General features: G+C 37.8%; 1 protein-coding gene across 7 annotated transcripts in view; it reads right to left on the reverse strand.

The window, feature by feature from the left end:
- Positions 1–15,024, reverse strand: part of ELF2 (E74 like ETS transcription factor 2) — a 130,447-nt gene that overhangs the window by 55,953 nt on the left and 59,470 nt on the right. For 5 of the 7 annotated variants that reach the window (XM_054484255.2, XM_054484254.2, XM_054484257.2 and 2 more), the window contains one exon: positions 10,550–10,715. In XM_054484255.2, coding sequence (XP_054340230.1) covers positions 10,550–10,715 — 166 coding nt within the window. Of the gene's footprint in view, positions 1–1,828; positions 1,988–10,549; positions 10,716–15,024 lie in introns of all 7 variants that reach the window. The other 2 variants (XM_063664134.1, XM_054484264.2) reach the window with 2 other exon arrangements.

The following is a 15,024-nucleotide window of genomic DNA, read 5'->3' on the forward strand; positions in this document are numbered from 1 at the left end:
TAAAATCATTCCTTTTCATTTCTGCTTTATTAATTGACAGAGTAGGTCTTTGCTTTTGGCCACTATTTTCTCCTTCACATAATTAATAATCTGTAAAACATACATTCAAGTGCACTAAAAATTGTGCTATTTTAACGGGCCCTTAAAGGATCCTGTTTTTAAATGACAGCTTAAAAAGCAGAAGCTTCATTTCATTTTCTTTTTAGATCTCAAAGTTATACTAATTAAGTGATATTCAATTAGGATAACACTCTATTGAAGTAAATATGTCACATTAAAATAGATTTTCTTTTTCTATATACTCCATAATCTGATACCTTACGGTTATTTTGTATAATTTTAAACAATATGGTTATATGATTTTTTTACTTAAATATCCCCTCTTAAAAGACATTAAAGAATTTAGAGGCCGGGCATGGTTGCTCACGCCTGTAATCCCAGCACTTTGGGAGGCCAAGGCAGGCAGATCATGAGGTCAGGAGATCGAGACCATCCTGGCCAACATGGTGAAACCCCATCTCTACTAAAAATACAAAAATTAGCCAGGTGGGGTGGTGCGCGCCTGTAATCTCAGCTACTCAGGAGGCTGAGGCAGGAGAATCGCTTGAATCCAGGAGGTTGCAGTGAGCCGAGATCGCGCCACTGCACTCCAGCCTGGCAACAGAGCGAGACTTCAGTCTCACACACACACACAAAAAAAATTTAGAGAGCATGCTCAGCACTGACACGGATTTCTATACCACAACTCACCTCCATTTTTCACAGGCCTCATATTTTAATGTTTAATTCCCAGTAAATGAGAGTTTCAGGAAAGATTCATAATTGCAAATCATATTTCATTAATCCTAAGATACACATTTTTTCACATTTGACACCTCTGAAATCAGTACCTATCTTAAAGTTGATAGTCTCTTAAAGTTTATATTTGGCAGCATTTTTTCCTTTAGTGGTATAAAAATAATGTTTCTTACCATTGATAGCATCTCAGGCAAAATGAAATAGTTTTTTGTTGCTGTTGTTTTTGTTTTGTTTTGTTTTGTTTTTTTGAGACGGAGTCCGTCTGTTTTCCAGACTGGAGTGCAGTGGCGCCATCTCAGTTCACTGCAACCTCCACCTCCTGGGTTGAAGCGATTCTCTTGCCTCAGCCTCCCCCGTTGCTGGGATTACAGGCGTCCACCACCACGCCTGGCTAATTTCTTGTATTTTTTAGTAGAGATGGGGTTTTGCCAAGTTGGCCAGGCTGGTCTTGAACTCCTGACCTCAGCCTCCCAAAGTGCTGGGATTACAGGCTTGAGCCACTACACCTGGCTGATAGTTATTAAAGTATTAAAATTTTTTATCTAATAATACTGTCTGATCTAAATCACAGTACAATTACAATTCAAACAATTCTAGAGTAAAAGCTAAATGAACTTAAGATTCAAATTTTACCATTTTAGAAAACTTAGGGCTAGGCTAACCTCAAGAAAATAAATAATTGGGGGAAAAAATACTTATTAAAAATTTAGGGAAAGATGTAGATTAGAAGCAAAAACAACAGAAATGACAAAAAAAATGACTTAAAGACATTCAGTCAATAGTAGCTTCCAAGGAAGTAGAGGCATGAAATAGCCCCAGAGCTTTATCTATAAAAAGAAACAAATATTAAGAATATGGCAAGGTATAACTCAGCAAACTATCTTGGAGGAAAAATATTATCGTATTACTTCTCCTTCCTTAAGGAGGAATCATTGTCACCCTTTAAATAAAAATATGGTAAAGGTAGATGAAATAATTTTAATGAAATATAAAATTATAAACATTCTTAATAAATTAAAAACCAACCTACCAGCATTGTCTTCCTTCTGGCTCAATCTGTTTCACCTTCAGGTAATCCTAGGATAGGGGCTCGTTTTCAGATCCCCAGTTTTTCATGTCGATCTTCTACCTCCCTGTGGCAACAATATTTTCTAATTAAAGGAGTCCTTTTGTGCCACAGGGAGGATTTCTGATGGTATAACAAATACAAAAGTTATGACAGCTCATCATGAAGTCAAATTAGTCCTGAGATTCTTCAAGAAAGAAATTTGGCTCCTTATCTTATTTTTCATGAAGGAAATCTGGTTTTATTTTTTAAACTGCATTTTAAAAACCTAAACTTTCATTTTTATTTTTAAAAAGCACTGCTTTCTCATTGAATTATATAAAAATTCTCATCATTATCTATCTTTTCAACTAATGTTTAAACACAATTTTGTTGATCACTAAAAATGGTTTACGTTTTCTTGATAATTAACTAATAAGACTAAATGTTAATGTCTTGATACGTGGTTAAGGAGCAAAGTTCTGTCCCCAGTGGTCAGAAGACAGAAGTAGGAGGCTACCAACCAGACCACTTGACAGCCAATGTTTATTAAAATTAGCAAAGATTAATCAGTCTGCTTGTAATTATATAATATTTTACGATTAAAATGCATTTTTTAAAAAAGACTAAAAGGAAATTTTTTTTAAAAAGCAACAATCATTGTCTCCTTGTTGGTAAGATTAGGGGTGATGATTTTCAGTTTGCTTATTCTTTGCAATACTTTCCAATTTTTTCTATTAAGCATGTATTGCTTTTAAGAAAAAAATCAGGCCTGTAATCCCAGCACTTTGAGAGGCTGAGGCAGGCAGATTGCATGAGGCCAGGAATTCAAGATCAGCCTGTACAACAAGGAGAAACCCTGTCTCTATCAAAAATACAAAAATTAGCCACATATGTGTGGCGAGTGCCTGTAATCCCAGCTACTGAGGAGACTGAAGCACGAGAATTGCTTGAACCCAAGAGGCAGAGGTTGCAGTGCCACTGCACTCCAGCCTAGGCAAGAGAGCGAGCCGGGCACAGTGGCTCACGCCTGCAATCTCAGCTCTTTGGGAGGCCGAAGCAGGCAGATCACGAGGTCAAGAGATCAAGACCATCCTGGCCAACCAACATGGTGAAACCCCGTCTCTACTAAAAATACAAAAATTAGCTGGGCATAATGGCACACACCTGTAGTCCCAGCTACTTGGGAGACTGAGGCAGGAGAATCACTTGAACCTGGGAGGCGGAGGTTGCAGTGAGCCAAGATCGCACCACTGCACTCCAGCCTGGGTGACAGAGTGAGACTCCACCTCAAAAAAAAAAAAAAAATCAAATTATTAAATGTAAGCAAGAATGATGAACACCAACTGTGATTTTTAAAATGAGACTTAAGTATGACTTTACATAGATGGTTCTTGATTATACTGCAATACTAACTCAGAACTCAATCTGTTTCCATTTGTATTTTCTAGCTAGTTATTATATGTTCAACAGTATATTTAACAAAAGAAAAAAGTATGGTCTCCGTCTTCAAAGTGCTTATACACTCACTGGGAAAACAATAGGAGTATATACAACAAAAATAATATAAGCAATAATAGATAAAAATAATAAAATAATACAAGAAAGTACCTATATCCAGATGGTATAACAGATCAGGTAAGGGAATGTTTAATGTAGACCACAATCATTGTGGAAATCTTCATGTAGTTGGGCCTTAAAAGATGGCTAATACCTACCTGAGCAAATTATAGATAGGAGGAAATTGTCTTTGAGCAAACACTCAGAAGCATAAATAGTACAATCCATGCAAAGGTCAACAAGGAAAATAACTAGGAGAATACAGTGTTTCAGCAGATAAGGCGGCCAGATTATGAAGGATTACTTCTGGATGATTCTATGGGTCACTGAATTTGACAGAAGAGTGGCCACTGAAATCTGATAAAGAGCTTCAGTAGAATGATAAATGGAGATGCCAGAGCACAACAATCAAGGAAGGAATGACAAGGAAAAAGTATAAACTGAAGGTATAAAGCATTTGTTTTTTTTTTTAAAGTGGAAGCAAAAGGAAGGAGAAAACAAGAGACATAAACAAAGTTAAAGAAATATTCCATTCTAGTGTATAAAAGTCCTGCCCATACTTGAAGTCACAGGGAAGGTGCTAATGAAGTTAAAGAAACTCTATGTCACAAGCACTGTGCTTTATGTACTTATTTTATGTAATCTTCACAACCCTGAATTCCTATTTTCTGAGAGTGAAACACTCTGAAAAGGTTAAATACTGCCAAGTAAGTGATAAAGGGGAAATTTGAAATCAGAACTAACTAACCCAAGTCAATATTCTTCCCTTTCCTACTAAAGAGAGCTACTTAAAGGGCAAAAACAAAAACAAAAAAAAACAAAAAAAAAAAACTCAGAAATAGTCACCCAGGATTTTCTATCATATTTGACTACTCTTTGATTCTTCTCCACTCTTTAAAATGTAAACATTCTCTAAGGTTAATTCCTTAATTCTATGTCCTTTGTTCTCCATCACAGAGAGACAAATATAGAATTTACATATCTTCTTCCTTGGGAAAAATCTCTGAAATACGTTTCCCCTTGGAAATTTATTTCCACGGCTTTAAATGAGGATGATTCCCAAATCAGTTTCTCCCTGACCTTTCTTTACTAAGCTTTAGTTGTACTAGATATCTTCCATTTGCCCCTCCAGATTTATTCTCCACCCTTCTTCACCTTGCTCTCTGTCCCTGGAGACTGCCTTCATCAATGGGATTCCTATGGCTTCAGACTGAGTTTGGTCAATGGCATACCTTAGCAGGGTATTATTGGGAAGAGGCATTGCCCTCCAGCTAGCTGTGTCCTTTGATCAAAGGTTCCAGAATCTCCCAAGGTGACTCCCTGTTCAGGGCTCCATTCTTCAGGATTCTGGTCACCCTTCCTTCTCCTTGGCCCATGAGCCAAAGGACAGAAACAGCAGTTATTGCTAGGTCTGCAGTACTGCCCTGTCTCTTAGGGTTACCTTGTATTTGCCTACATGTTTGTAACTAGCCCTTTATTAAAACATTCCTTAAATTATCCTAATTTGAGCATGCCATCTCTTTTGTGATGGGACCTTGACTACACATTTGTGCATCTTTTTTGTTTATCTGATTGTTTGTTTTTGAGATGGAGTTTCTGTTGCCCAGGCTGGAGTGCAGTGGCATGATCTCAGCTCACTGCAACCTCCACCTCCCAGTTCAGGCAATTCTCTTGCCTCAGCCTCCTGAGTAGCTGGGATTACAGGCGTGCACCACCACACCCAGCTAATTTTTGTATTTTTAGTAGAGATGGGGTTTCACCACGTTGGACAGGCTGCTCTCAAACTTCTGACCTTAAGTGATTCGCCTGCCTTGGCATCCCAAAGTGCTGGGATTACAGGCATGAGCCACTGCACTCGGCCACATTTATGCATCTTTAAATACCGAAATATTCATCTTTAACGTTCTGCTTCAACTCAAAATCATCATGACTATTACCAAACTTATCTGCTTCACCAAACAATCTTGCCTTCCTCAAATCATATGTGCTACTATCACCATGACCAAGCGTCAAAAAGCAGAATATTTTACCTAACTGTGCCTCTCCCCTTATACGTCATGTAAGATCATATATAGTAATATGGTTTATACAAGCCCTTTCTGTTCCTGTTGCTACTATCTCATTTTAATATTTCTCAAGCCATCCTTCAACTCATACTACAACAGCTAGTCTTCCTGTCTCATCTATCCCCCTACAATTAATCCTATATCCAACTGAAATACTAATTGCATGGTACTTTCTTTTTAGAGACATGGCTCACTCTGTCACTCACGCTGGAGCGCAGTGGTACTACGATCATAGCTCACTGTAACCTCAAACTCTAATCTCAAAGGATTCTCTGGCCTCAGACTCTCAAGGAGCTAAGACTACAGGTGCACGCCACCATACCCAGCTAATTTTTAAATTTTTTTTTTAAGAGATGGAGTCTCACTAAGTTGCCCAGGCTGGTCTTGAATTCCTGGCCTCAAGAGATCCTCCCACCTCTGCTTCTGCCTCCCAAGGTACTGGCCCCCTAGTATTTCCTACTTAAAATCTTCCAAATCTTTCTGCTTCCTTATGTGCCTAATTACTAACTCTTGAGATTTAATTCACAATCTAGTCATAGCTCTTAATAAAATCTCCTGCCAATGTCTTACTCAAGATCTTCTGAACAAGTATTGAATTTCAATAGTCTACCAATTTATTAATTATATTTCCCTCAGTTTACAATGCATTTCATCTACCTCCTATTTGTCCACCTAGATCCTACCATGTGTCCTTTACTTTCTCTAAAACATTCCCTAATCCTGTAAATTGAACTTTCCTCTTCAGAAAATTCCTTTGAATTTGTAAATAACGCTCATTTGACTATTGACTGCTTTGTATTTTGAATATAACACAGATTTTTTTATCTCCACAACTAAATTGCTCCTGAAAAGAAACATGTTGAAAACAGTGCCTTGCACATAACAAATGCAGACATAACCTGCTCTCGCAAACTAAACTGGAAAGTTAAAGGGATAAATATAGTAACAAGTATTTGTTAAGGTGAAAAATGAAGAAGCAAATCCTAGACAGCTCAGTCGCCTTAGTCCAGTCTTTTTTTTTTTTTTTTTTTGAGATGCAGTCTCGCTGTGTCGCCCAAGCTGTAGTGCAGTGGGACGATCTCGTCTCACTGCAACCTCCACCTACCGGGTTCAAGCGATTCTCCTGCCTCAGCCTCCTGAGTGGCTGGGATTACAGGCATGCGCCACCACGCCTGGCTAATTTTTTGTATTTTTAGTAGAGATGGGGTTTCACCATGTTGGTCAGGCTGATCTCGAACTCCTGACCTCATGATTCACCCGCCTTGGCCTCCGAAAGTGCTGGGATTACAGGTGTGAACCACCATGCCCAGCCTAGTCCGGTCTTAAAAGATTTCTATCAACACTTATTTATTATTGAGTTCATTGGCATAAACGTGGTGCTTGTTAAATGGTAATTTGTAACAACCTTTTAAATTTATACTATATATAATTTTTATAATTTTTTAAAATGAACATAAAAACTGTACTTTCAAACTCCTGTAGGGAATCCAAAAAACTCCTTCCCTCCCCTCATTCACCATACCAGTCTATCCAGCAGGCCCCTAGAACTGATGGAGTCTGCAGCCACTGGGGAAGATATTTTATACCTGCCAGAGTCAAGACCACCCTTCACCTATATTTCATCACTCTTCCTCAAAGTCTCTTTATAATTACTAATCTGCAATTGTTATCACAAGCAATTTACTATATGTTTAGATTAATATGCCTATTTTTAAAGTTTCAAAATATATTTGGTTTCTCCTATACAATTTAAGAGAACATTAGTATTACACATAAGCTCTGTGAGGGAAACGTAGACTGTTAATCTACAAAAAGGAGAAACAAACAGCCCGTAATTACTACTAACAAAAGAGAAATTCTTTTATATACAAAATAATAAAGATGGCTACATGCAAATCATAATATGATTTTAGTACTGCAAACACAAATGACAATAGAACACTGTTTATGATATGGACACATACATATGGGTACTTAGGAATAAAAGGGAAAAAACACTCCAATGAGAACATGCAGAGAACTGTCAGAACAAGCCAATAAATATAACATTTTTTAGACTGACATAATCTAAATTATAATGTAGGAGCATTCCACGAAGTTTTCCTAGACATACACAGGGAAGTATTCTATACAGATCTCAATTCCCCCAATTCACCAAATAAAATCTGCCATCTTATAAGCATTCCTTTTCTTCCCAGTCAGCTTCTTCTTTAAAACCTACATGTATCTGTAATCTGAGTTTCAATTTTATATTATAAGAAATGAACCTAATCCTAATTCACTACCTAAAAGGAAATATGCATACCAACCTTTATTCATTTGTATATGCCCTAGATGTCAGAAGAATGAAAACTTATTCAGATTTTAACTCACTTAAAAATGCATTTGATTCTTTTTTTAGTTTTTGTTTTGTTTTGTTTTGTTTTCTTTGAAACAGAGTCTCACTATGTCCCCCAAGCTGGACTGCAGTAGCACTATCTCGGTTCACCACAACCTCCACCTCCTGGGTTCAAGCGAGTCTCCTGCCTCAGCCTCCCAAGTATCTGGGACTACAGATGCATGCCACCACGCCCAGCTAATTTTTTGTATTTTTAGTAGAGATGGGGTTTCGCCGTGTTAGCCAGGATGGTCTCGATCTCCTGACTTTGTGATCCACCCGCCTCAGCCTCCCAAAGTGCTGGGATCACAGGTGTGAGCCACCACGCTCGGCCTGATTCTTAATAGAAACAATATTAAGCTCAGGTTAGCTGACTTGAAAACTAATCTATGAATATTAACAATCTTTATAAAGTTACATTAAAATCCATGAGCCAGGCTGGGCACGGTGGCTTGTGCCTATAATCCTAGCACTTTGGGAGGCCGAGGCGGGCAGATCACGAAGTCAAGAAATCGAGACCATGCTGGCCAACATGGTGAAACCCCATCTCTACTAAAAAATACAAAAATTAGCTGGGCGTGGTGGTGTGCGCCTGTAGTCCCAGCTACTCGGGAGGCTGAGGCAGGAGAATCATTTGAACCTGGGAGGCGGGGGTTACAGTGAGCTGAGATTGCACCACTGCACTCCAGCCTGGCGACAGAGTGAGACTCTGTCTCAAAAAAAAAAAAAAAAAAAATCCATGAGTCAGGATGGAACACGTACAATGACTTTTTGAGGTGCTTTTATACCATTTTAGAATGATATAAGTAATATGCTTACATTTTCCTCTTGTGTTGAAGTAAATTTTAAAATTACCAAATATTCAAAAACCACTTACAAAAAAAACAAATCACAAAAGTAACTGTTATTTTACCTAGACTTCCCATATCCTCCTTTTCACAATCACTAATATCTCTGCCCAGCAAATGATATCATTACCCTCAGAGTTCAAGAAGACTAAGAAAATAAAATCCCTTAAGTAGATTACATTAGCTTCCTATTCTGAATTGGTTTTACCTGAATTAATCTAAATTAATAAAACATTTACAGTCAATTATACCAATAATAAGATTCGACCAATCTGCTCTGGTATTTTAATGTGATAAACATCCTAATTTACTAACTTATGCAAATTTGGTGCTATAGTTTTTATCTTTTTTAAAGTTTCCAATTTGCTACCAAAATCATAGTTTTCCTTATTTTTTGACCAAAACATCATCCAGAAATTGCAAACAGGTTCTACTTTTTTCCATTCAACTTAAGCTACCACAATTTTTTCTTCTGCTATTAGTGTTCTGTTTAGTTATGCTCTTGTAATAAAATCAGTTACAATATATAATCTAAAACATCATTCTACAAAATACTTTTAACTGTTCTACCTATCCTTTTCCTCAAGAAGAAAATTCATCTCTGCCACTATACTTCTAGCTTCCAACTGGAAAATTCTCCAAACTCTCATAAAAAGATGCACTATATACTGTAAATCAGATACCACTCCAGACTACAGTCACAAAGCCCATATGAAGTCCTTGGATGCCTGGTTTTTTGTTTATTTGTTTAGAAATGGGGTCTTGCTATGTTGCCCAGGCTGAACTTGAGCTTCTGACCTTGAGCGAGCCACCTGCCTCAGTCTCCCAAGTAGCTGGGAGTACAGGTGCACACCACCACACCCAGCTTGGCTGCCTATTTTAATAAATGAATTTTCCACTATACCTGAGGTTTGCTAGCACTGCAATCATCAGTGCTCTGAAAAGCAAGGTAACTTTCAATCCCTTAGCTCCACAAAAAAATAAAATTAGAGGAAGAACAGTTTTAAGCTGGAAGAGGCTAGTAGCCCTAACGGGTACTACTGGACCTCATAAGCAAAAATACATCACATACTCAAAATTTTAATCATGAAAGTTTCCTACATTTACAAAAATGTATCGAAATAGTAAAGTATTTTTACTAGGATTAAACAACAGGTATAATGATTCTTTTTCTCCATTAACTGCTAAAGATGATACATTTGCATGTTTATTATTATGTAAGAGTCACTACAATCCTTCTGATAAAATACTTTATTTTCTTCATAATCAATGGCAAAAACTAAAAGATTTCTCTAAGAATTATAGATACTAATCTCCAATTAACCATATAGCTATCTCACCAGAAATAGACTGAAATACTAAGATCTCTAAAAAGACAAAAAGCAAAGAGGAAACTGATAGAACACTACAAAGATGCTTCTGATATTAACAAAAAGAAATCATATTGCTCCATCAATATTAACTCAAAGAAACTCATAATCAATTAGAGAATGATAGAATACCATATTTTTTTTTTATTTAAAAAGCTGTCCTCATAATACTAGCCTATTGACTTGTATAAATAACAGGTAGGATTTACACTCTCAGAAAAAAAATAATAAAATAACTTTACCATTATGTGAAGCTGTAATTTTGTACATAGTCCATGATATGAGACTGTTATACCTCACAGAATCATACTGTAGAACTTTTATATCTACACAAATTCCCTTAAACATAGATATTTCACTGGTTTCCAAGCTATACTAAATAGCATTAAAAAGGTTTTTCAGTATATTTTTCATCTGGCAATAGTATTGTTGAAGCTTACAAAATGAGAAAGTTATAAATAATGAACATTTTATGAGATGTCTACCTGTTTCCACATTCTCGGTCTCAACTTCTTGTTCTTCTGCCACATCTTGCATCATATAAGTCTCATCATCATAAACCAGAACCTGGGCTGCATAGCCCTGCTCTAATCTGGCACTTGGAACTGGCTCCACAATCACTGCTGGATATTCAGAAACCTTTTCACTTTCCTATAAGAGCAAATTTAAAGAACAATCAACCTTTGTATTTACAAATTCTGGGTTCACTTATAAATCCTTGAACTAATACAGTCTCGAGCAGTCCACATAATGAGTTTCAAATATTATAAATATGAATATAAAAGCCAAAACAAGAGATGAAAAGGGCTAACTTTAATAATCCTTTCAAGTCTCAAGAGGTAAGACATAGATTAAACATTTTAAATAACCTGTGCTTTAGGATTAAGTTGGCAGATTAAAAACATGCATATAATTTCACTTAATCATGAAAGCTGACTAAAACAACAGTAAAAGACTCTTTTATACCTAAACCCACAAGGACAAAAGGTGAGAGCAACAAACAAGAAGAGGTAAGAACAACAAAATCCTGGAAGACTGAAAGTGTCTGGATGAGTATTGAGTGAGTTAGCAGACCCAGCAAAGCCGAATCAGTCTGGCAGCAAAAAAAAAAAAAAAAATCTGAGAAACAACACACTGTACAGTGGAGAATCCACAGAAAGCAACACCAATTACACGCACTTTTGATTCCTAGACCTTCTCTCTCCTTCATGATGCTAAGCAACCAGACCTCCTCCACCTTGGCAGAAGACAGGTTACCTTCCAGAAAGGAACAACAATAGCATCTTTGAGGCATAATAGGCACAGTTGCTAGCATCATACTCTACCCAAAATGGAGTGTCCAACTAGCTTTTTAGTCCATCACTTTTAGTCATGAACAAAAAGCCAAATACTCATATTCCACACAGAGAGACAATATTATAAAGTAAGAACAGATCACAATTCAGTAAAGAACATTTTAAAATACTAGTAAAAGAATTTTTGGAAATTAAAGATACAATAGCTGAAATGAATAAAGGCTTGGAAGATAAAATTGAGGCAATCTCCAGGAACCAGAGAAAAAAAGATAAAGCAATAGAAAACAGGAGAGAAAAGATAGCAATATTAGATGACCAACCAGTCCAGGAGGTCCACTAACTGAATAACAGAGTTCCAAAAAAATAAATCATAAGGAAAAAACAAGAAATAAAAAGGAAAAAAAAAGGTTTGGAAAGAAAACAAGAAAGAAGTAAATCAATAAAATTTTCTAAGACTGAAGGATATAAGCTACCCATTTGAAAGGACCCACCAAGTGTCTAGTACAAAAAATTAAGGAACACATACATTGAGGCATATCACTGTGAAATATCATAATATTGGGAACAGGAAAGATTCTACAAGCTTCTAGAAAGAAAACACAGGTTACTACAAAGAATCAGGACACAGACTTCAGTCTTCTCAACAGTCATACTAGAAGGAAGATGACAGTTGAGCAATTTCTTCAAAATTATGAAGAAAAATTATTTCCAATCTAGGATTCTTCACCCAGTCAAATCATCTTATAGAAGTAGAATGAAGGTATCTTCTCAGATATGAAAGATCTCAAACATTTACCTTTCATGTTTCCTTTCTCAAGAAGATACTGGAGAATGTATCCCATCAATAAGAGAGAGTAAATTTTTTAAAAAAGAGAACTATTGCAAATACAGGATAGAAGAGATCAACATAGGAGAGAAACAATGGGAATCTTCAGGAAGACTGTGAAGAGAGATTCCAGGATGCTAGCTATGCACCAGATTTAAAGGGCAACCAGTCCAAAATATAGCAGTGTGACTCCTGAGACAGCATGATGAACTGTCATTACTAAGATAACCATTGACATTGTTCCTAAGGACAGAATGTCCAGATCAGTCTGTTCTAGATTTTTATTGACATTTGGTTTACCTTCATGTACCTACTCACTCCACCTGCCCTGCTGCCTCGATCAGCTAAGAACACATTTCACCCCCCAGATGTGTTCTGCTTTGATCTTTGGAGGAAGATTACCATGGGCTTAAAATAAAAGATACAGAACAGCGCTCTTCATGTGACCATATACCTCCTGAACAAATATGCAATACCCAGCCCATACCATACCGTAGCACTGCCAGATACCAGAGCAGGATGTGCCTTACATTTCTAAAAACTCATGGCATTGCTCACTGACTACCTGAAGACAAGCTCATGACACTCAGTGAACCTGACTATTCAGCTATCTTCTCCTGGAAGCCTTCATCTATCTATGATAATATTGCCCTTTCCTAACTCAATTAGCTTGGTAAACTATTTTTTTCAAAGTAAAATATTGTTTAGGACTATTTTCATAGGTGGCAAAACTATAAAGAAAAGTAAAGAAATTATAATACATAAGTCAAAACAATAGCACCTCTGGAAACAGCGCCCAGCCGGGTTTTAATATTTCAACGGTTCCTTCTCTTTGACCATAAAAAAGCTAAAATCATTTTGCATTAAAAAATTCAGGGTTCATGCCTGTAATCCCAGCACTTTCGGAGGCTGAGGTGGGCAGATCACCTGAGGTCAGGTGTTCGAGACCAACCTGGCCAACACGGTAAAACCCCGTCTCTACTAAAAATACAAAAATTAGCCAGGCATGGTTGCATGTGCCTGTAATCCCAGCTACTTGGGAGGCTGAGGCATGAGAATTGCTTGAACCCGGGAGGCAGAGGTTGCAGTGAGACAGGATCACGCCACTGCATTCCGGCCTGGCTGACAGAATGAGACTCGGTCTCAAAAAAAAAAAAAAAAATTCAGACCAGGTTCAGTGGCTCACACCTATAATCCCAAAACTTTGGGAGGCCAAGGCAGGAGGACTGCTTGAGCCCAGGAGTTCAAGACCAGCCTGGGCAACATAGGGAGACCCTATCTCTACAAAAAATAAAAAATAATTATCAGCCGGGCGTTGTGGCTCTTGCCTATAGTCCTAGCTACTTGGGAGGCTGAGGCAAGAGGACTGCTTGAACCCAGGAGGTCAAGGCTGCAGTGAGCCATAATCATGCCTTTGCACTCCAGCCTGGCAACTGAGAACAAGTCTCAAAAATTAAAAAAAAAAAAGAAAAAAATTAAACTCTCATTTCTTTTAACTGAACTTTTAACTGATCTTTAACTGAAGTTAAAAGGCAACAAGTCCAATTAAAGAAGCTCTTTAACTGATCGATCGAGACATATACTTGTATACATTTCTCAAAAAATTAGTCTTAACTCCTTGACTCATCTATATATACCTTGTAATCTATGTTCCACCACTTCACTGAAGCTATTCTCTAAAAATATTTTTTTGCTTTTTTTTTTTTTTTTTGAGACAGGGTCTAGCTCTGTCGCCCAGGTTGGAGTGCAGTGGCACAATCATGGCTCACCGCAACCTCCGCCTCCCAGGCTCAAACCATCCTCCCACCTCAGCCTCCTGAGTAGCTGGGACTACAGGCGTGTGCCACCACTCCCAGCTAATTTTTGGATTTTTGGTAGAGACAGGGTTTCACCATGTTGCCCAGGCCGGTCTTGAACTCCTGGACTCGAGCAATCCACCTGCCTCAGCCTCCCAAAGCGCTGGCATTACAAGCATGGGCCACCACACCCAGCCTCAAAATGTTAATAACGACCAAATTATAATTTCAGTTTTCAATCTCTACCACCACCCTGCAGACTCATACATTTATTATCACCCTCATTTAAAAAATTCATTCTTCCAACTTTCTCTACCACTCTACTTTCTTTTTTGAAATGGAGTTTCACTCTTGTTGCCCAAGCTGGAGTGCAATGGCGCGATCTTGACACACCGCAACCTCTGCCTCCCAGGTTCAAGTGATTCTCCTGCCTCAGCCCCCCGAGTAGCTGGATTACAGGCATGTGCCACCATGCCCAGCTAATTTTGTATTTTTAGTAGAGACAGGGTTTCTTCATGGTGGTCAGGCTAGTCTCAAACTCCTGACCTCAGGTGATCTGCCCGCCTCAGCCTCCCAAAGTGCTGGGATTACAGGCATGAGCGACCAAGCCCGGCCCTACCACTCTACTTTCAAGCGTCTCCTCTGACTCTTCTTTCATCTCCATAGACACAAGTCTAGCCAACTTAGTGAGGTTCTATCTTCAGTGTCTCCTTTTTTTTGCCCTATACTACCTTCCCAAGTAAGCCCACCCATTCTTATTCAAATAGCACCTCTATGCTGATAATGACTAAGTATTTGTCCTCTACTCTGACTCATCTTCTGAATTCCAAAACCAAATTTTAAACTACCAACTTTAACATCACTACAGGAATACTCAGCCAACACTTCAAGCTTAACATGTCTAAATGGCACAAATTATCTACATCTGTCCCTGTTTCCCCATTCTGTGTTCTTTAAATCTTGGTTTCTTCATATTTAAAAAAGAGATTATAATATTTCTATCCTTTAAAGTCCCATGACTTTATATGCACAAAGTTCTTAGC

Source organism: Pongo pygmaeus, chromosome 3 (genome assembly GCF_028885625.2).
Source record: "Pongo pygmaeus isolate AG05252 chromosome 3, NHGRI_mPonPyg2-v2.0_pri, whole genome shotgun sequence".
NCBI classification, from domain to species: Eukaryota; Metazoa; Chordata; class Mammalia; order Primates; family Hominidae; genus Pongo; species Pongo pygmaeus.